The sequence below is a fragment of the Tiliqua scincoides genome, chromosome 3 (genome assembly GCF_035046505.1).
Source record: "Tiliqua scincoides isolate rTilSci1 chromosome 3, rTilSci1.hap2, whole genome shotgun sequence".
Lineage (NCBI taxonomy): Eukaryota > Metazoa > Chordata > Lepidosauria > Squamata > Scincidae > Tiliqua > Tiliqua scincoides.
In genome coordinates, this window is record NC_089823.1 from 67,392,855 (window position 1) to 67,409,130 (window position 16,276).

Consider the following 16,276-nt stretch of genomic DNA (forward strand, 5'->3'; position numbering starts at 1 on the left):
TGCTGCACTTCTCAGTCCTGCGCAGCAATATAGGAGGAAAGTGGAAGCTTTCCCCAAGGCAAGTGAACAGAGTTCATTTACCCTGAGGAGACCCTTCTAACTGACCCCTATCCTAGGATGCAGCAAGTGCTCCATTGGCACATTTGCATTGGTTGAGGTGGGTAGATTGGGTTGTTAGTCTTGGTGCCATTACTTTGTTGTTTTGACACCATTTCAGGGGTAGCCTTGTGAACTTACACCTATTCACTGCATAACATAAAGCCTAGTATTTTGTGCAGAAATGGAGAGCCTCTGATTTTGTTTTGATATTTGTACATATATATTTTTTTTGTTTTAATCTTTCTACTAGAATAAGCATTGCAAATATGTAGACCTAGGGGGAGCATATGTGGGACCAACACAAAACCGTGTCTTACGACTATCGAAGGAGCTTGGACTAGAGACATACAAAGTGAACGAAGTAGAGCATCTCATTCACCATGTCAAGGTAAGATTAGAACTACTTCTGAAATGGTTTTGTGGAATGAGTTTCGTCTTGCACATCTTGGAATGTTGTTATCATTGACTTCTCAGGTTCACTAAAGGTTATTGATTGGTCATGAAACACTGTTGGAGTCTTATGAGCAACATAATCTAGTAGGAAAATATGCACAACCTAGCATGATCTGATGTTCCCCAAGCTTTGTTTCAGAAAGCCAATTTGGGCAGAATTTTCTTCCTAGGGTGTTTGCTCTGGGCAAAAAAAAAAAAAAAGACACACTTATCCTCAATCATTTCAGGGCGAATGGGATGTATCTTTACTAGACTTGCAACAGCTGTGCTGGTTCCTGATCTATTTCTGGGCACAACTCAAAAGTTCTGGTTCTACCCTTTAAAGTCCTCAGTCCTCAAAGGCTTGGTACTAGATAATCTGAAAGATTTTCCACATGAACCTGCATATTTGGATAGTTCTCAGTGGCCATTTGTTGGGTTCCCCAAATAACGTGTATGATGACCTAAAACAGGGCCTTTTCAGTTGTGGTGCCCTTACTCTGGAATGCCCTTCCCAGAGGGGCTCATGTCTGATGTCTTTATGGTACCAGCAGGTGAACACCATTTAATTGGCCCAGACTTTTTAGGTTTTTAGATTGCATTTTAACCTAGTTTGCCACTGAAACATCTTTAACTTGGTTTGCTCTTACTGTATGTATTTTATTGTTCTTTTAGTTATATCTGTAGTGTATCCTCAGTCTAGATGATATACTTGTCGAGAATTATAAAGACGAATGTTAACTCAAGCCTTTCGCATTCCTTTTGAGGGTAACTTTGAGCTTTGGCGGTGCTTAAAACTGCAGTTCCTTGTCAGTGGCTCTGTTGCATTTGAATAGAACTTGGAAGGGAAACCAGTTGGTATGTTCCTAGATAGTACCAATGGCAGACCTTGCCATACTGAGACATTTTGATTTCTTGGAAATGTCTCGTAATTATGCCTTCAAGGATATACGTATCTCAGGTAGTATTAAATTAAATACTATTAAATAGAATAGTATTAAATTATGGCCCAGAGATTGATTGCTGGATTATACAAAGTTCACTTCGTTATCTCAAATAGTGAAGGTTAATGGTGATTGCCTGGGCCAGTTTACCTGTGTGTCAGACAAAGGTGAAAATATTAATAATTATGATATTACGTTACATTGTATTTGGCAGCATTTCACTAATTTTTATAATAGCAATAATGGCAGAGAGTGATCATTACCAAGTGTATATGGTTTACAGCCCCTTTGGCTTCCTGAATATTGCAAATGCTCTCCAATGTAGATTAGATAAAATTGCATTTGATGCAGTCACACACTTCCTTTTGCATTGTAGCAGAATGCAAACTGAGTGTATGGAATGGTAAACCTTTATTTTGTGTTTTCAGGAATACCTAGATGGCTGCAGAAATGGACTAATTAAATTCTATTCAAAATATCTCTGCCCACCATTTCTTGGTCCTTTTTGTTCTCTTGGAGTTACCAGGCCACAATCTGGCACTGATAGTGGAAGCCACTGGCAGCAGACTCCGTCTGTGCACTGGGTCCTCTTGACAGTAGATTCTATGGCTAGCAACTGGTACTTGGCCAATATTTAATTTTCTTTTATTTCAAGTTGTTCAGGAGACACATTTATGCACATGTACTTGGAGCTGAGCGCCTACCAGGAGAGTCTGCTCACCAGCCTCCATTCTCTCACTTTCTTAGGACTCACTGTCAAATTACTTAGTCCTCCTCCTGTTTCCCTCCTTGCACCAATGCTTCCTGCCCCGAAGCACCACGAGGTTTCCTTAAGCCTCCTCCTCCTTCCTGTTTCTCAGTCCTGTTATTTCCTAATGTGTACTATTCCTGCCACTTTGTAACTTCAGGCTTCATGCTCCTTGGCTTCCTTATCTACTGGAACTCCTTCTTAATCATCATCTTGGTTCACAAAGCCCTGACATTCCCTTGGGCCTGTGGGCGAGGTGTTAATTCCAATCAAACTAACACTGTTTCGTTTTTTAAGAGAGAAACTGGAATGGAAATATACTGAAACATTCTTTTGTTCTTTGGGCAGTTGGTGAACATTCAGCTAATCAGTTGTTGTCTGAGACTTCACTGCCACAAGTGAAATCCAGTGTAGATTATGTTATGGAAGTTCTTGCCTTGGGCTGAACTGGAAAAGCTAGATATTATCCACCCTGGGAACCCTGTTGTTAGGGTGGTGGTGATTATGGTACAAGCCATTTAAATCAGAAAATAAAATATCTCTTATAATGAGTAATGAACAAATCAGATATCTATCAAAGTTCACTGTAAGGTGACAGAAGCAAATAATTCTTAGATGAAGGTGGTTCACCTAGCTCTGCATTTCAGAGCAGTAACAGCCAAAATGTACACAATGAGAGCCATGGAGAAAGTGTTTAGGTCAGTTTAGTTGATTATTACCATAACTCCACCTAGCTCTTTGCTCCACTATGCATAATCAAGTGTGAATAGGTTTAGAATATCTCAATACTATGTGTATTTAATTAAATGTGTATTGGAAAATGTGGACTTTATGCCTTATGTGTAAGTAGAGTGGAATGGCACACAAAGTGGGGGGGGGGAAGGAATGTGCATTTCCTTGCTTTTAATCATGTGCTAGACTGGTTGGCAGATGGCATCATTCGAAGTGGCTCTTTATCTACGTCGGGGTGGCCAGCCCACAACACACCACGTGCCACTTTTTATATACAGAGTACTTAATGGTGCCACTCCACCTTATTGCAGCCCTCTCTGGACCTGCTTGGGTGGTCTTGCTGGCCCATGTGATCTGCCGCTTAGCTATCTTTTCCTAATCCTGGGCCTTGTCAATCCTTTTCTAGGCTATGTGCTGGAAAAAGCACCATGTGCTTACTGCTGTGGAGCCCTGTGTTGCCTGGTGTGGCAACTTTTTGTGTATCACTTAAGTGTCTGGATGCCACTAGTGGCATGTGTACCATGGGTTGGTCACTCCTGATCTATGTAAATGTTCCAGGCATGCTCTGTCATATTTAAATACACTTATGGCTTGCACTGTAGCATTGCCATGCCACTCTATTCAAATGGAACATTACCATACCAGCAATACTGTCACCCAGGCTACCAATTACTAGTGTGGTAGTGTAACTCAGAAATGAACCAAAATGTATGATAAGTACATTTAAACATGATGGGGTGTGCATGAAACATTTATGTCGTTAACCAGATCATCTGTGGTTGCCATTGCATCCATTTCGGCCCTTAAATAGTTTATACCACTACATTAATGCTGCAGTTTAAGAGAGAGCCTCCTATTTATCTGAGTGAAATTATTATAAAATGTTGTTAGCTTATTTACACTGAGTCAATATAGTTCAGTAGGTCTGCACCTGGGAAATCTTGGCTTCAATACCGGTTCAGTCATGAGCGAGCCATTCACCATATTTAAATCTCCTTTCTCATTTTCATCTGTGTAACTTATTCAACTGCCAGAAGTTATGCGGGGTGACAATCACACTTGTTCCATGACTGAGCATCGCACTACTTTCTCCATTTACTGACTGAGATGCTGTTTTCATGAGAACACCATGAAATGTGAGGAATTCACCTCCCACTCTCTTTGAAAACTTTCCTGTGGATCATGTGAAACCTCTTGCTGTTTTACTGATGAATGCTTCAGAGTTAATTAAATTCACCAACTGAAAGGCTCATTAAAGGAGTACTTCTCATTATGAGCCTTTCTTTGTAGTACCAAATTAACGAAATACTTTCTGAGCCAGAGGGGATGCATATCAGAAAATAATAATTGTACTGAGTGCACTTTAGAGTGGGGACTAAACTAAATAGGAGTACCATGGGTGGTAAGTCACACAGTGCATTCATAACGGCAGCCCAATCCTAACTAAATTGCCCATGCTAATGTAGCAGCACCAGCGCAGCTTGTGCTGCATCCTGCAGGGGGAATTTTGCATGGTGGAGGTCTCCTCAAGGTAAGGGAGCATTTGTTCCTTTGCCCCGAGAAAAGCCTGGACAATTCTGCCCCCTCCCAGGCTCAATCAAGTCGCCCCGTCCCTATCCTCCCCACCCTTCCCCTGCCCCTGCATTGCCCAGTGCAGAACATTCCATGTCTGGCACCGGCAGGACAGCACAGGCCTTCCCACCAGCCTGTCCTTTACAACATGCTTTACTGCACATTTGCAACAGCCTGTGCCACTGGAGTGGACACTCCGCTGGTGCAGAGGCACCGTAGGATTGTGCCAACAGTGACAGCACAGTTGAATCATGACCTATATGCATGAGGGTCAATACACCTCTCACAGTAGACATGGTCATGCTGTGTTCTCCATCAGCGGCAGCTAGTGATGTGGAGAAAAACACAGAAGCCATGATGATGTCACACCATGGGATAAACGAAACCACATGTTATAAGGAGATTATGCCATGAGAATACATGGAGGGGAAACCCTAACCAGTCTTGACATCAACTTAGACTTGTGGTTTCATCTCCTTTGTATTTACTGCCCCAGTCCCTCCCATCATATAGTTTACTGTCTTTCATTAGTTTGATTAGGCAGTGTCATAACCAAGAGATTTTTCCAAAACCGACAGCGCAATTCTATAACCCACATTATAGTGTGCAGCAGAGCATGCATTGTGTAATATGGTGGGAGGGGTGAGCAGCGAGCCTGCAGGAGGCAAGTACAAATATTTTTACTTACCTCCTAGTAGGCTGGGTGATCATCTGTGGGTCTCCTTGAACCTGCTTCAGCCATTTTGTTGACACATGTCCAAGGACAGGTGTGTGTGTGTGGGGGTGTCAGGTTGCAAACTGGTTGATAGGATCCAGTGAAAGCTGCTGCCACCAAATCTACCACCTTCTGCCCTCCCCATATGCACTCCAGTTCATCTTCCTCTCCACTCACAAACTGCCCCTATGCCATCCTACCTGCCTTGATGCTGCCTGAAATCCATGGTGGTAGGTCCTTGAAGCAGCAGCCTTGAATCTCCAGCAGGGGTGCAGTCTTTGCACCATCATAGCGCCTTTTACATCAGTGGGGCACTGTTGTAAAAGGCCCATAGTATTGGGCCATGAGTGTGTTTTGCTCCATTCATCCATTAACCTTGCAATAGAAAATGTGGCATCTGAAAATGAATTACACTACATGAGACTGATTTTTATATGGAAATGTATGTGTTTCTTAATGTAAGCTTGCTTTCCATTCGTTTTCTTTGGTTTTCCATTTTGTACCTATACAAATTTCACTGAAATGACTCATCTGTATTAATGTAAAGTCCATCAACTGCATTCTGAGACAGATGAAGTAAAACTGTGCAAGGCCTGATATGGGGGTCTTTGTTCGTTTCCATTATAGAAGTGATTGTGTATTAAAATGTTACCCGCCTGCTTCTTGCTCATGAATAAACTATGTGAATCCGCTGCTCCTTTCAGATTTAATTAGCAGCAAAGTAAGTGATTACTACATTGGAAGGCGTACAATTGTGTGGTGTTTCTTTTATGAGACCAATACCAGTGATACGTTTATAAGAGTTAAACACTGTGATTTATTCAAGTCCCTGACCTTGCCACAAAAGTAAATGGCAGTTTCCATCGGCATAGCTTGGAGTAGAACAGTTTAAATGGATTTTAAGTGACTTGATCAAATTGCTTCCATTTTTCTTTTTCAAGCTTTTCTTTGCAGTCCCATTTTAATTAAAGTAAAAAGTATGAGGCTCTTCATCTTCATCCATTTAAGATGACCTAGAATGCCATCATTCTTCTGGGGTTTCTGTCAGCTTTTGAAACACTAGTGGAGGTTTTTTTTTCAGCTCTGCAAATCTGATGGCACATATAAAAATCAGAACGGCTTCTTGTGAAACTCCTTTACAAAAATTAATCTTTTTTAAAGGTCAAGAATCTTTATATAATAATGAGAAATAAAACCAATGGAATATTATAAATCCATTTTATGCAGTCACAGGGGATCTCACAATTTGATATGTCTGACAAGCCAATATGTATGAGTGGCTCATGCATAGAACAGCCACAAGGATTAAAGCCATTTAAGCTGTCTCCTTATGGTGGCTACACCATAAGAAGCCACTTGATGGGCATGTCTGTCCTATGCATTTTAAGTGTTTCAGACTTCTCTGACTGTTGTGACTTCCCACCAAGAAATCTTGGAAATTGTAGTTCTTGGGAATTATAAGTTCTTGGGAATTCTTGTTATCTACAATTCAGTAAAGTCTCTGACTAAGAATGCAAGTTCCACTGGTGCAGGGTGCTGCAAAAGCACCATAATTGCTGGCACATGTCTGAGTTGACCTATAGTGGCTGCTGGAGTTAGCACAGGGAAAGGGGGCAAATGTCCCCTTATGTCAAGGAGACCTCCCACAGCCAAAAATCCCCTGTGGGATGCAGCAGAAGCTGCACTGATGTCACTGCGTCACTGCATGGGGATTTAGGTTGGATTGGACTACCTGCTGATAAAAGGCATTCTTTTGCCACTATTGGGAATCTGGAGCATTGCTAGGTTCATGCCCCTGATCATTTAAGGGGAATATAACCCCACCCAGAGCAGTGGCCCACCAAATCCCAGTTCAGTTGGAGTTAACCAAGACTATCTGGAGTTAACTATTTGGACTATTTGAAGTTAACAAAGACTATTAACATCTTTGTTTTGCCTGGATTGAGTTTTAGTTTATTTACCCTCATTCAGGTCATCCCTGCCTCTGGACATCCATTCAGAATGGTTACAGCTTCCCCTGGCCCTGTTGCAAAAGGCGCCATAGAGCAGGTTGTGAGGACATTTTACTCCAGATCTTTGGACAAACCCAACCCTTGTCAGTTTTAAGATGATGGTAAAAAAATGGGGGGGGGCGATATGGTGTCCTATGGAATCTCATAGGGCAGTGATTCCAAAACTGCATTCTGTAGCACTCAAAGGCACCATGGTGAACTCACCGGGGGGGGGGGGGGCTGTGGGATATCCCTGGAAGCCTCTTCTTGCTGGCTCTCCCAGACACTGTCATCTTGAATCACGCAAGAGCATGCAGGGCTCGAAGAGATCTTGCACAATTCAAGATGGCGGCACCCCAGAGAGCTGGGCAATAATGCTGTGTAGAACCGCAGGGCACTATGACCACAGTAAATTTTGGAATTGCTGCCATAGGGCAAATCTCACGAGACAGAGCAGCAACCCCCTCACACCACTTTCTGCGATCTTCTGGTCATCCAGGAGCAGAACCACTACAATGCAGAATCCCCAACTCTAAGCCCAACCAAACAATTCAGAAGGACTTCATAATACATCGTACTGAGATGTCCAGGAGAATCGATAGAGAATTGTACTTTCCCTGTTTAGCTGCCAACATCAATGATTCACCAGGTGTCCAAGACGGTTTCCATTCCACAAATGGATCTGATGCCAGATTGATAGGATTGGAACTAGTTACAAGAATTTTCTTTCTCACTAGAGTGGAAAATCGTATCTCATCATGTTGTCACTGGTGTAGAAAGCAGTATCTCATCTTATCCAATTTTGCACTGTCTTATTCAACACAGTAACACATTGCCAGCAGGCACAGTCTCTTGTTACTCAGCCCCGTGATTTGCTTTGTGATTATGCTTTCCCAATATATCTGTTCTTTTGAATTCAATTTCTTCCCATTTTATTAGCTTGCAATTTCAAAAGTTGCTTTTCATGCGCTTTGACCAGCTGATATTTCTAGTCTCCTGGGTGCCTTTGTTATATTTCACGGTCCTCACAGCTATTTTGTAACAGCTGCACATTTACAATGCCTACCTTTCCTCAAAGGTTATTGTTAAAGATGCTAAATAAAATGAGACATAACGCTGATCCATAACATCTTTCCTACCAAGAAATTCATACTGTGGTCAATTTATTAACGTTTTAAATCTGATTACCGTGCTTATGTAGCAGTTCATTTGAATTAATTTGCCAATTTAACCAGACACTTTATCAAATACTTATTAAAATTGAATATTACACGCAGGCAACCCAATCCACAATCCAATTAAACCAAAAATGGAAGGCAATTTAGCGGTATTGATGAAAACAAGAAGGATAACCCAGCTGAAATGCTTTTACAGTGGCTTATGGGGATTACCACCTCTGATTCCGGTGTTACGCCCTCAAAATGCATGAGGATTTTCGAAATATTTTAAATTAATGAAAAGGCCATCGAAAATGATGAGCTGTGGGACGTAGACACTGTCTGGGGGGATTGTCATAGTAATAGAGCTATCTCCCTTCAGTTGCCAGTGCAGTTGCCATCCTGTGATTATTTGGTGAGTCAGCCAAACTGCGTGTGACCTGGCCAGCTTCCTGAACTGACAGCCCAATCCTATCAAAACCTCACCATCACCGATGCAAAGGTGCCAACAGAGCACACACTGCATCTTATGATGGGGAGGCAGTCAAGGAGTTTCCTCAGGGTAAGGTAACATCCATTTCCTTGTCCAATGCATCTCCTTTGTTCTATGCCAGCCATTTTGCTAGCACAGAACTGAGGTGAGTAAGAGAGAGGGAAGGTGCTTTGGATACTGGGGCGTGTGAGTGCTGCCAGTAACTGCCCTTTCCGATCCTGTTCTGCCCTGCATCCTGCCCCAACACCCCTGTACCTCCCCCTCCCTGTCCTGCTCCTCCTCCTACCTGCCCCCTCAGTGGTGGTGACAGTTTGATCAGATCTCCTCTATAATTCTCTTCACAGAGGAATGCAAATGTGTTGATATCCTTCTAGTCTTCCTCCTTTCTCTCCAGTTCATCCCACTCCTTCATCCCCTCCAGAAAGTCTCTTTCACTTTGCTTTCTCCTCTGTTGTACTAAAGTCTGCTTGATCCTGGTCCAAAGAGGACAGATGAGAATTTCTGGAGCTGCCGAAGGTTTCTACCTCTCTTTCAGCTCAATTCACCCTTTGGCTCACAGTCTTGAATGTTAAAAAAATTTAGAGATTAAAGAGAATTTGGGGGATTTCACGCAAAGGTAACTGATACACAATAAAATATCAGTGCAATTATCCCCTGACTTGTGAAGAGGAGACGTTTACAAAATGTACATTTGAAGGCTCTTTTCCTTAAAGGAACTTTAGCATTGATTCACATCCTAACTGAACTTACGTTGCTGACAATTCAGAGTTAATGCCTGATTTGATTGTTGTTGTTTTTTCCTTTCTACCGTTGCAGGGCAAATCCTATCCTTTCAAAGGTCCATTCCCTCCAATGTGGAATCCCATTGCCTACTTGGACTACAACAACCTGTGGAGGACAATGGATGAAATGGGGAAAGAGGTATGGCTTGTAAATGTTGTAACTTACTTAAATGCTGTAGGAGCACTGTTGCTCAGACTGGTGGAGTTTATTGGAACAGTATTCATTTGTTCTTCAGTGCCCCTGGGCACAGAGCCAGCCCATTCCTGAAGTGGATGATGGAACTTGTGTTGAGTGGTGGGTGGTAGAAGAGTAACTAATTTTGGGTGCCTCCACCTTGGACAGAGACTCATTGATTTCCTTCCTTACCTTGCTCCTTCCTCACCCTGTTTTATGTAAAGGAACTGCATGAGGAAGAAGCTAGGTGAGGAGGTTGGGAAACAGTAATCTGCTTCACTTGCCTTGTTCTCTCTCACACGGTCCCTTTAACATTTCTGCCCAACATTGCATATACACAACAGGGACCAAATGTGTACACCTGTGGGCCAGGCAAAAATGAGGTAAATAAGGCAGAAAATCCCACACTTCCTGTTTTTGGGAAAGAACTGCAGAAGGGAGGAAGGAATGCGGTGAGGAACTATGAAGGCTGCTCTTCTGTCTAGATTTTTGTGGAGGCAGTGGTGTTGGGTCATGGCAGCATTGGGCAGTGAATCCAGCTGGGCTGTCCCTGCCTGGGCAGGACAGTGTTTCTAAGCCCTCCATCTTGCTGTAGAATACAGGGGGCCCCCACAACCACAAATCCCCTATTCAGGAATTCACTTATCTGCGATCAGGTTTGTGGCCCCTGTCCCTGCAAGTACTTCCTCTGGAGACAAGGGGAGTTCCCCTTGCCTCCTGAGGGTCTTCTGAGCCCTCAGAAGCTAAGGATGTCCACCCACGACCTCTGTTGGGCTCAAACAGACCCTTAGAGGTGAAAAATGTCACTTTCAGTTTTTTTGTAAAACCGGGAGTGACTTTTTAATCCCTTATAAGGCATTAAGAAGTCACTTCCGGTTTTACAAAAAAACTAGAAGTCTTAACTTGGCAGAGACTAAGGCTTAGTCTGAGCCTGGCAGAGGCTGCAGACGGAGGTGAGGGTGTGCAAATTTATGTGTGTGTGTATGTGAATTTCTCAAGATGTGACTCCTTTTCTTTCTTAGATTCCCAATGAAGCTCCATGGAAAGCACCACATGCAGAGGAATGGGACAAAATGACTATGCAAGAGTTGATAAACAAAGTGTGCTGGACAAAGTGAGATGTGGTTTTATGCATACAGTTTTAAAAATATGTGTGAATAGTACATTTTGGTCAGGAGGACGCTAGCATGTCCCTAATAAGAGAGAAGCTAATCGCCCTCCTGACCAAAATGGTCAGGGTGAAGGTGATCTTGTCTTGGAGAAAGAAATTGGGAGGCATCCAAAGAAGAAAGAGTGGTAGTAATCCTCACATAGGCTAAGTAAATTAATGTCAGGCTATAACAAAGAGAGACAGACAGATGCAAAATATACTAAGCAACTATGCAGCTGGACACCTGGTCCTGAACCTGACTGGAGGAGGAGTGACCACTGGTGTCACAAGGGTTTGTGTCACCTGATGCGGGAGGCCAGCACATCACCCCCCTGATGGACCTCCTCCTATGCAGTGGGCGGAGCAATGCCCTGAGTGGTGGGCGTGGTGATGCACCTTTGCCCGGCCCCCCTGGTTTTCTGACTATAACTTTTGATAGAATCGAGATATTTCAATGCAGTTTGTTTGTTGTTTGTTGCAGTCTGCATGAAATTACACATCAAATGATATATAACACGATAGTATTATTTGAAAGTCCAAGATTTAAAATTTTTTGGCCAGTAGTGGTGTCATCCCCCTGTGCGTGTCACCCAGTGTGCCCACACACCCCTAGTGATGCCACTGGGAGTGAACCTAGATGAAATCCTATGTGGTGCCCAGATCCTAGTATGAAATGCAAATGTTGCTGAATTGTCAGCACAGTGACCACAATGCTCTTCAGTTCAACATGTAGTTAATCTTTGATTTAATGGACTTAGGAAACAACAGACTTATCTGCTTCATTAAAAACTAGCTGCATACGTTTTGCCCGTGCACGTCTCCATTGACTTAAGTGCATTTAGATGTAGCAGACTTTTGGCATTATTGTACACCTATCCCCCACTTAGTTCATTAAATTGAGATTTCATCGTATATGTACTTGGGGTGGGTGGGCAGAACAGGCCTGGGGAAGGAGCAGAATCAGCGGTGCCAGCGCACACCAAATCCTGATGCCTTTCCGGGACCTGATCTGCCTGCACAGATCAACGAAGACTTGTACCAGCGATATTGCTGACCTGTTGTGGCTGCTGGGGCTTACCCTGGGGCAAAGGGCCAAATGTCCCTTTATCCTGAGGAGATCTCCAGCAGCCAAAAATCCATGGGATGCACTGTAGCCCACACTGGTGCAGCTGCATTGCTGCACGGGGGCTTAGGTTGGATTGGTTTGTGACAATGAGAAAAAAGAATGTGAGGAGTGAATAGTTAAAGACAGGAAGGCAGATTAAAAAAACTTCTTTAAATTCATCAGGAAACCTGCCAGGCTAGCTGCATTTTGTGTCAGCTGTTGTTTTTGAGAAAACAGACCTATGAAAGACTTGTTACAGTAGTCGAGTTTGGATGTGACTAAGGGCGCAATCCCAACCCCCTATGTCAGTGCTTTCCAGCACTGGCATAGCGGTGCCAATGGGATATGTGCTGCATCCTGCAGTTGGGTGGCACTCATGGAGGCCTCCTCAAAGTAAGGGAATGTTTGTTCCCTTACCTCAGAGCTGCATTGCCCTTATGTCAGTTCTGGAAAGCACTGACATAAGGGGTTAGGATTGTGCCCTAAGGCATAAATAATTGTGGCCAGGTCATCTTAGCTTTTAGTGTTTGCATTTGTTTGTGGGTAAGCTACCTAGTACTCCTAAATTAATACTCCACTTCAGAGTTTAATGTTCAGCTAAGTGTTACCTTCAGTGAAGCTGAGGAAAATCCCCACAGCTAACACTCAACTGGAAAAGCATTGTGACAGTTTCTAGAGAAACCAGTTGTACTTCCTCCCCATTAGGGAGTCAGATTCAGGGAAACTAGAATCTTTTAGACCAGTGATTTTTCAACATTTTTCTTCTCATGGTCTTCGCCTTTTGTGATGTCAGTTCTGGGAGAGCCTTCTAGGTTCTGCAGCTCTTTTTCTAGGGCAATTGTCTGTTCTTCCACTCCAGGGTGGAGGGAGAGGGACACACAGTTTTTTTTACTACAGATGCTTGTCCTGGAATGAGAGCTGCAGAGCCCGAAAGAGTTTTTCAGTGATTTTCAACCACAGTGCTCCAAATTTCCTCACCACACCTGCAGACCTTTTGCATCACACCAATGTGCCACAACACACTGGTTGAAAATCACTGTTGTAGACAGTGGTGAAACTACAAAGGCACACTTGTAAAGTCCTATAAGCTGGAGCTGTGTGTACAGCCACAATATTCAGGTACTTTCAAATTTGATCTAGAAAAATAGTGTTAAAAGCAAGTTCCAGGGCTGAGCTCTGTCTCAACTCCTGGATGAAGGTTTTCAGTTAAGAGGGTATGGCTTCTCTGCTGACTAGATTCCCATTTCTCTCCCCCTCTATCCTCTTTTGGAAGCCAACCACTGTACCTGTTTCATGTATGTCTGGTCTGCCTTTGCGATCAAGATTTATGTTGTCTTTTGAAATGGCTTCTCTTCCCTAGGATGCAATGAAGCAGAAGGGTAATCTCCATTTTTCTTCCATTCTGCTGACAAATTGAGCAACTTGGCCTTTGTTTGGTATTGCATGCTGGAATGTTCATTGCGGTTGAAAATGCATGACGTATTAAGTAAACAGTCAAATTTGGCAAGCCAGGATGCAGCTAAAGAATTATGTCAGGAAATAATGAAAATTAGATGATTTCCTATAAACTGTACACATTTCAACAAAAAATCACTGGGATTCACAGTACATTAAACCAAGATTCATCTATTTCCCTGTAAAATTGTTATGGTTGTAAAGGCAGGAAGTTGACATCTACCAATGGCACAGAATTCATGCAGTATCTAGCATGGCATCTGTATCGCCTCCAGATTGAACTACTGTAACACACTTTCGGCCAGTCCTATCCAGCTTTTCAGTGCTGATACAGCTATGCCAATGGAGCATGGGCTACATCCTACAGTGGAGAGAGCAGTCATGGAGACCTCCTCAAGATAAGGGAATGTTTGTTCCTTTCCCTTAGGGCTGTGCTGCAGCTGCATCAGTGCTGGAAAGTTGGATAGTATCGGCCCCTTTATGTGGGACTTCCCCGTTCAAGACCCTTTGGATAGCCCTTTGATGCAAACCACTGCAGCCAAGGACTACTCATTTGAAGCACAATGCTGCAACTTCATTTAATCTATATTGGCGACTTATTTGCTTCTGGGCTATGTAAAGGGTGCTGGTTCTTATTTAACAATTTGGGACTTGATTACTCTAAGAACTATCACCTCCCATATGTGCCTCCCTGTACCCTTCATCTACCATCTGTGGGTACTGCACTAGGTCCCTTTGCCATCTGAAATTTGGCATCTCCAAGGAGTAGAACCTTTTTTGGTAGTGGCTTCAGCTTTACAGAAGACTGTCCCTCTGGAGGTACATTTGACCCTGACAGTATATATTGCTTCTGGTTCCTAGTAAAAGCATGACTTACCCCCAAAGGTCTTTGGGATTGACTGATTTATCTTTTCCTATAAAGGATTTTTCTCTCTGCTAGCTTTAGAATATTGGTTACTTTTTTGGATGGTGTGTTTTTCTGGCTTGCTGCTATTTCTTTTCTTGCATATGCTTTCCTTTGTATTGATTTGTTGTGAGCAATCATGAGTTGCTTGAAAGGATGTTAACATTCTGGATTGATGTGCGCTAAATACAGTAATCGGCTTTCTTCAGTATTCAAGAGGTACCTGCTGTGATTAAACCATGTGCTCAGAGGGCTCCATTTCTGAAAACTATAACACACTTCTGTGCCATTCAACAAGGCAGCTTGAAAACTTGGGGGAACTTTGGAGGAGCTTTTGACACAGTGCAAATAGCTGTGTTTGGACAAAACAATAAACATATAGGAAGTCCAGCACACTGTTTAGGGGTGTTTTTTTGTATCCTGACCCTGTTGTTGGCCAAAATGGTAGCACTGGAGCATTCCTAGGCTCTTCTAATTTCTCAAAGGAAAAATATGAAAAGCTGTCAAAATCCAGGCAAGGCAAATATTTCTAATAGTACTTAGCACTTTCTGAGTGGGCAAACCACTTCCATGTATTATTTTGAACGAATCCTTACCGCAACTCTGTAAGTTAAGCAAGTATTATTATCCTCATGTTGCAGCTGAGCCCGCAGGGGGCAGCGCATGCCTCCCCACTGCTTTAGTCCACCACCCACTGCTGCCTCTGCTCATGTGTGCTGCACGCACCCTTTCTGCAGAGAGTGGGTAGCAAACAAATGGGCATACTTCCATCCCCCCCTTCCCTTTACTTCCAAAAATCTGCACCATGCAGCCTCCTTGGTCCTTGCTTCCAGGAATACAGCATCCTCTGCTCATGCTCATTGCAAAAACAAGACAGGCAGAATGGAGAGGCTGCATGCAACAATCGTCATAATTGCAGAGAAAGGGTAGGCAGGCTCAAAGTGCCTTTTGCTGCTTACTTGGTACTTCATTAGAAGGGATTTGGGACTGTGGCAGCTTTTCTCCCCTACCTCTTCCTCCAGCAATGTTGGTGGGAGAAGAAGGCTGCTTCTGCTGCTATCCAGCAAGTCAGATCAGAACACCCAGTGGAGCAGCGAGCTGGAGAATGCAATGTATGGATGAGTGGGGCACCTCACAGTTGGGCCATCCTGTTTGCTTAAGTTCACTTTGTGAGCTCACGGTAAAGATGGAGTTTGAACCAGGGAAGTCTTGCTCTGTGCTATGCTAGCCACTTTCTGCTCCAGTCTGCTGCTTGCATCTATGATTGTTTCTTAGACAAATATGGCTCTTTATACTCAGAAAGGTCTGTGCGGTTTGTGCAGTCTGCGCAGTCTATGCAGTACCAAATAGCAGGAAAAAAGTACTGTATTGCTGCTATTCTGGACCACTTTTCATGTTTATTTGTCAGCATGTTCAGGGAAGATCAAGGAGAGTGATAAACAGCAACGAAAGGTCAAACCAGGTAAGATGTTTACTGTGTGCTTAACGGTGGTGTATCTCTTCTTTTTTGAGTTGCAGCCTTTGAAGGGACAATCTAGATGAGGACTGGAGAGGGGTGGGGGGCTTCTGATTCACATCCCCTCTCCCCCAAGTGAGATGCACAGTTGCTAAGCATGTGGTAAATGTCTCCTCTAGTTTTGACCCTTAATCATGATTGTCAAAACATATAATCAATACTGCAGAAAACAGAAGTATTGCTATTTCAGTGGCTGGAAATGTTACATTCTTGTCATAAATGTACATGAAAAGAGATCAAATGTCAGGTCTCCCCAGAAGACAACAACACCCTGAAGCGCATTCTGCTCTTTCAGCACAGAGCAAA

The 16,276-nt window shown here is 43.2% G+C and overlaps 1 protein-coding gene across 1 annotated transcript in view; it reads left to right on the forward strand.

Annotated features, from left to right (window-relative positions):
* The window catches only part of LOC136645052 (amine oxidase [flavin-containing] B-like), a 53,121-nt gene that overhangs the window by 20,000 nt on the left and 16,845 nt on the right, over positions 1 to 16,276 (forward strand). Inside the window, exons 4-6 of the mRNA XM_066621305.1 lie at positions 350 to 487; positions 9,700 to 9,804; positions 10,863 to 10,954. Of these exons, the coding sequence (XP_066477402.1) occupies positions 350 to 487; positions 9,700 to 9,804; positions 10,863 to 10,954 (335 nt within the window). The remainder of the gene's footprint in view (positions 1 to 349; positions 488 to 9,699; positions 9,805 to 10,862; positions 10,955 to 16,276) is intronic.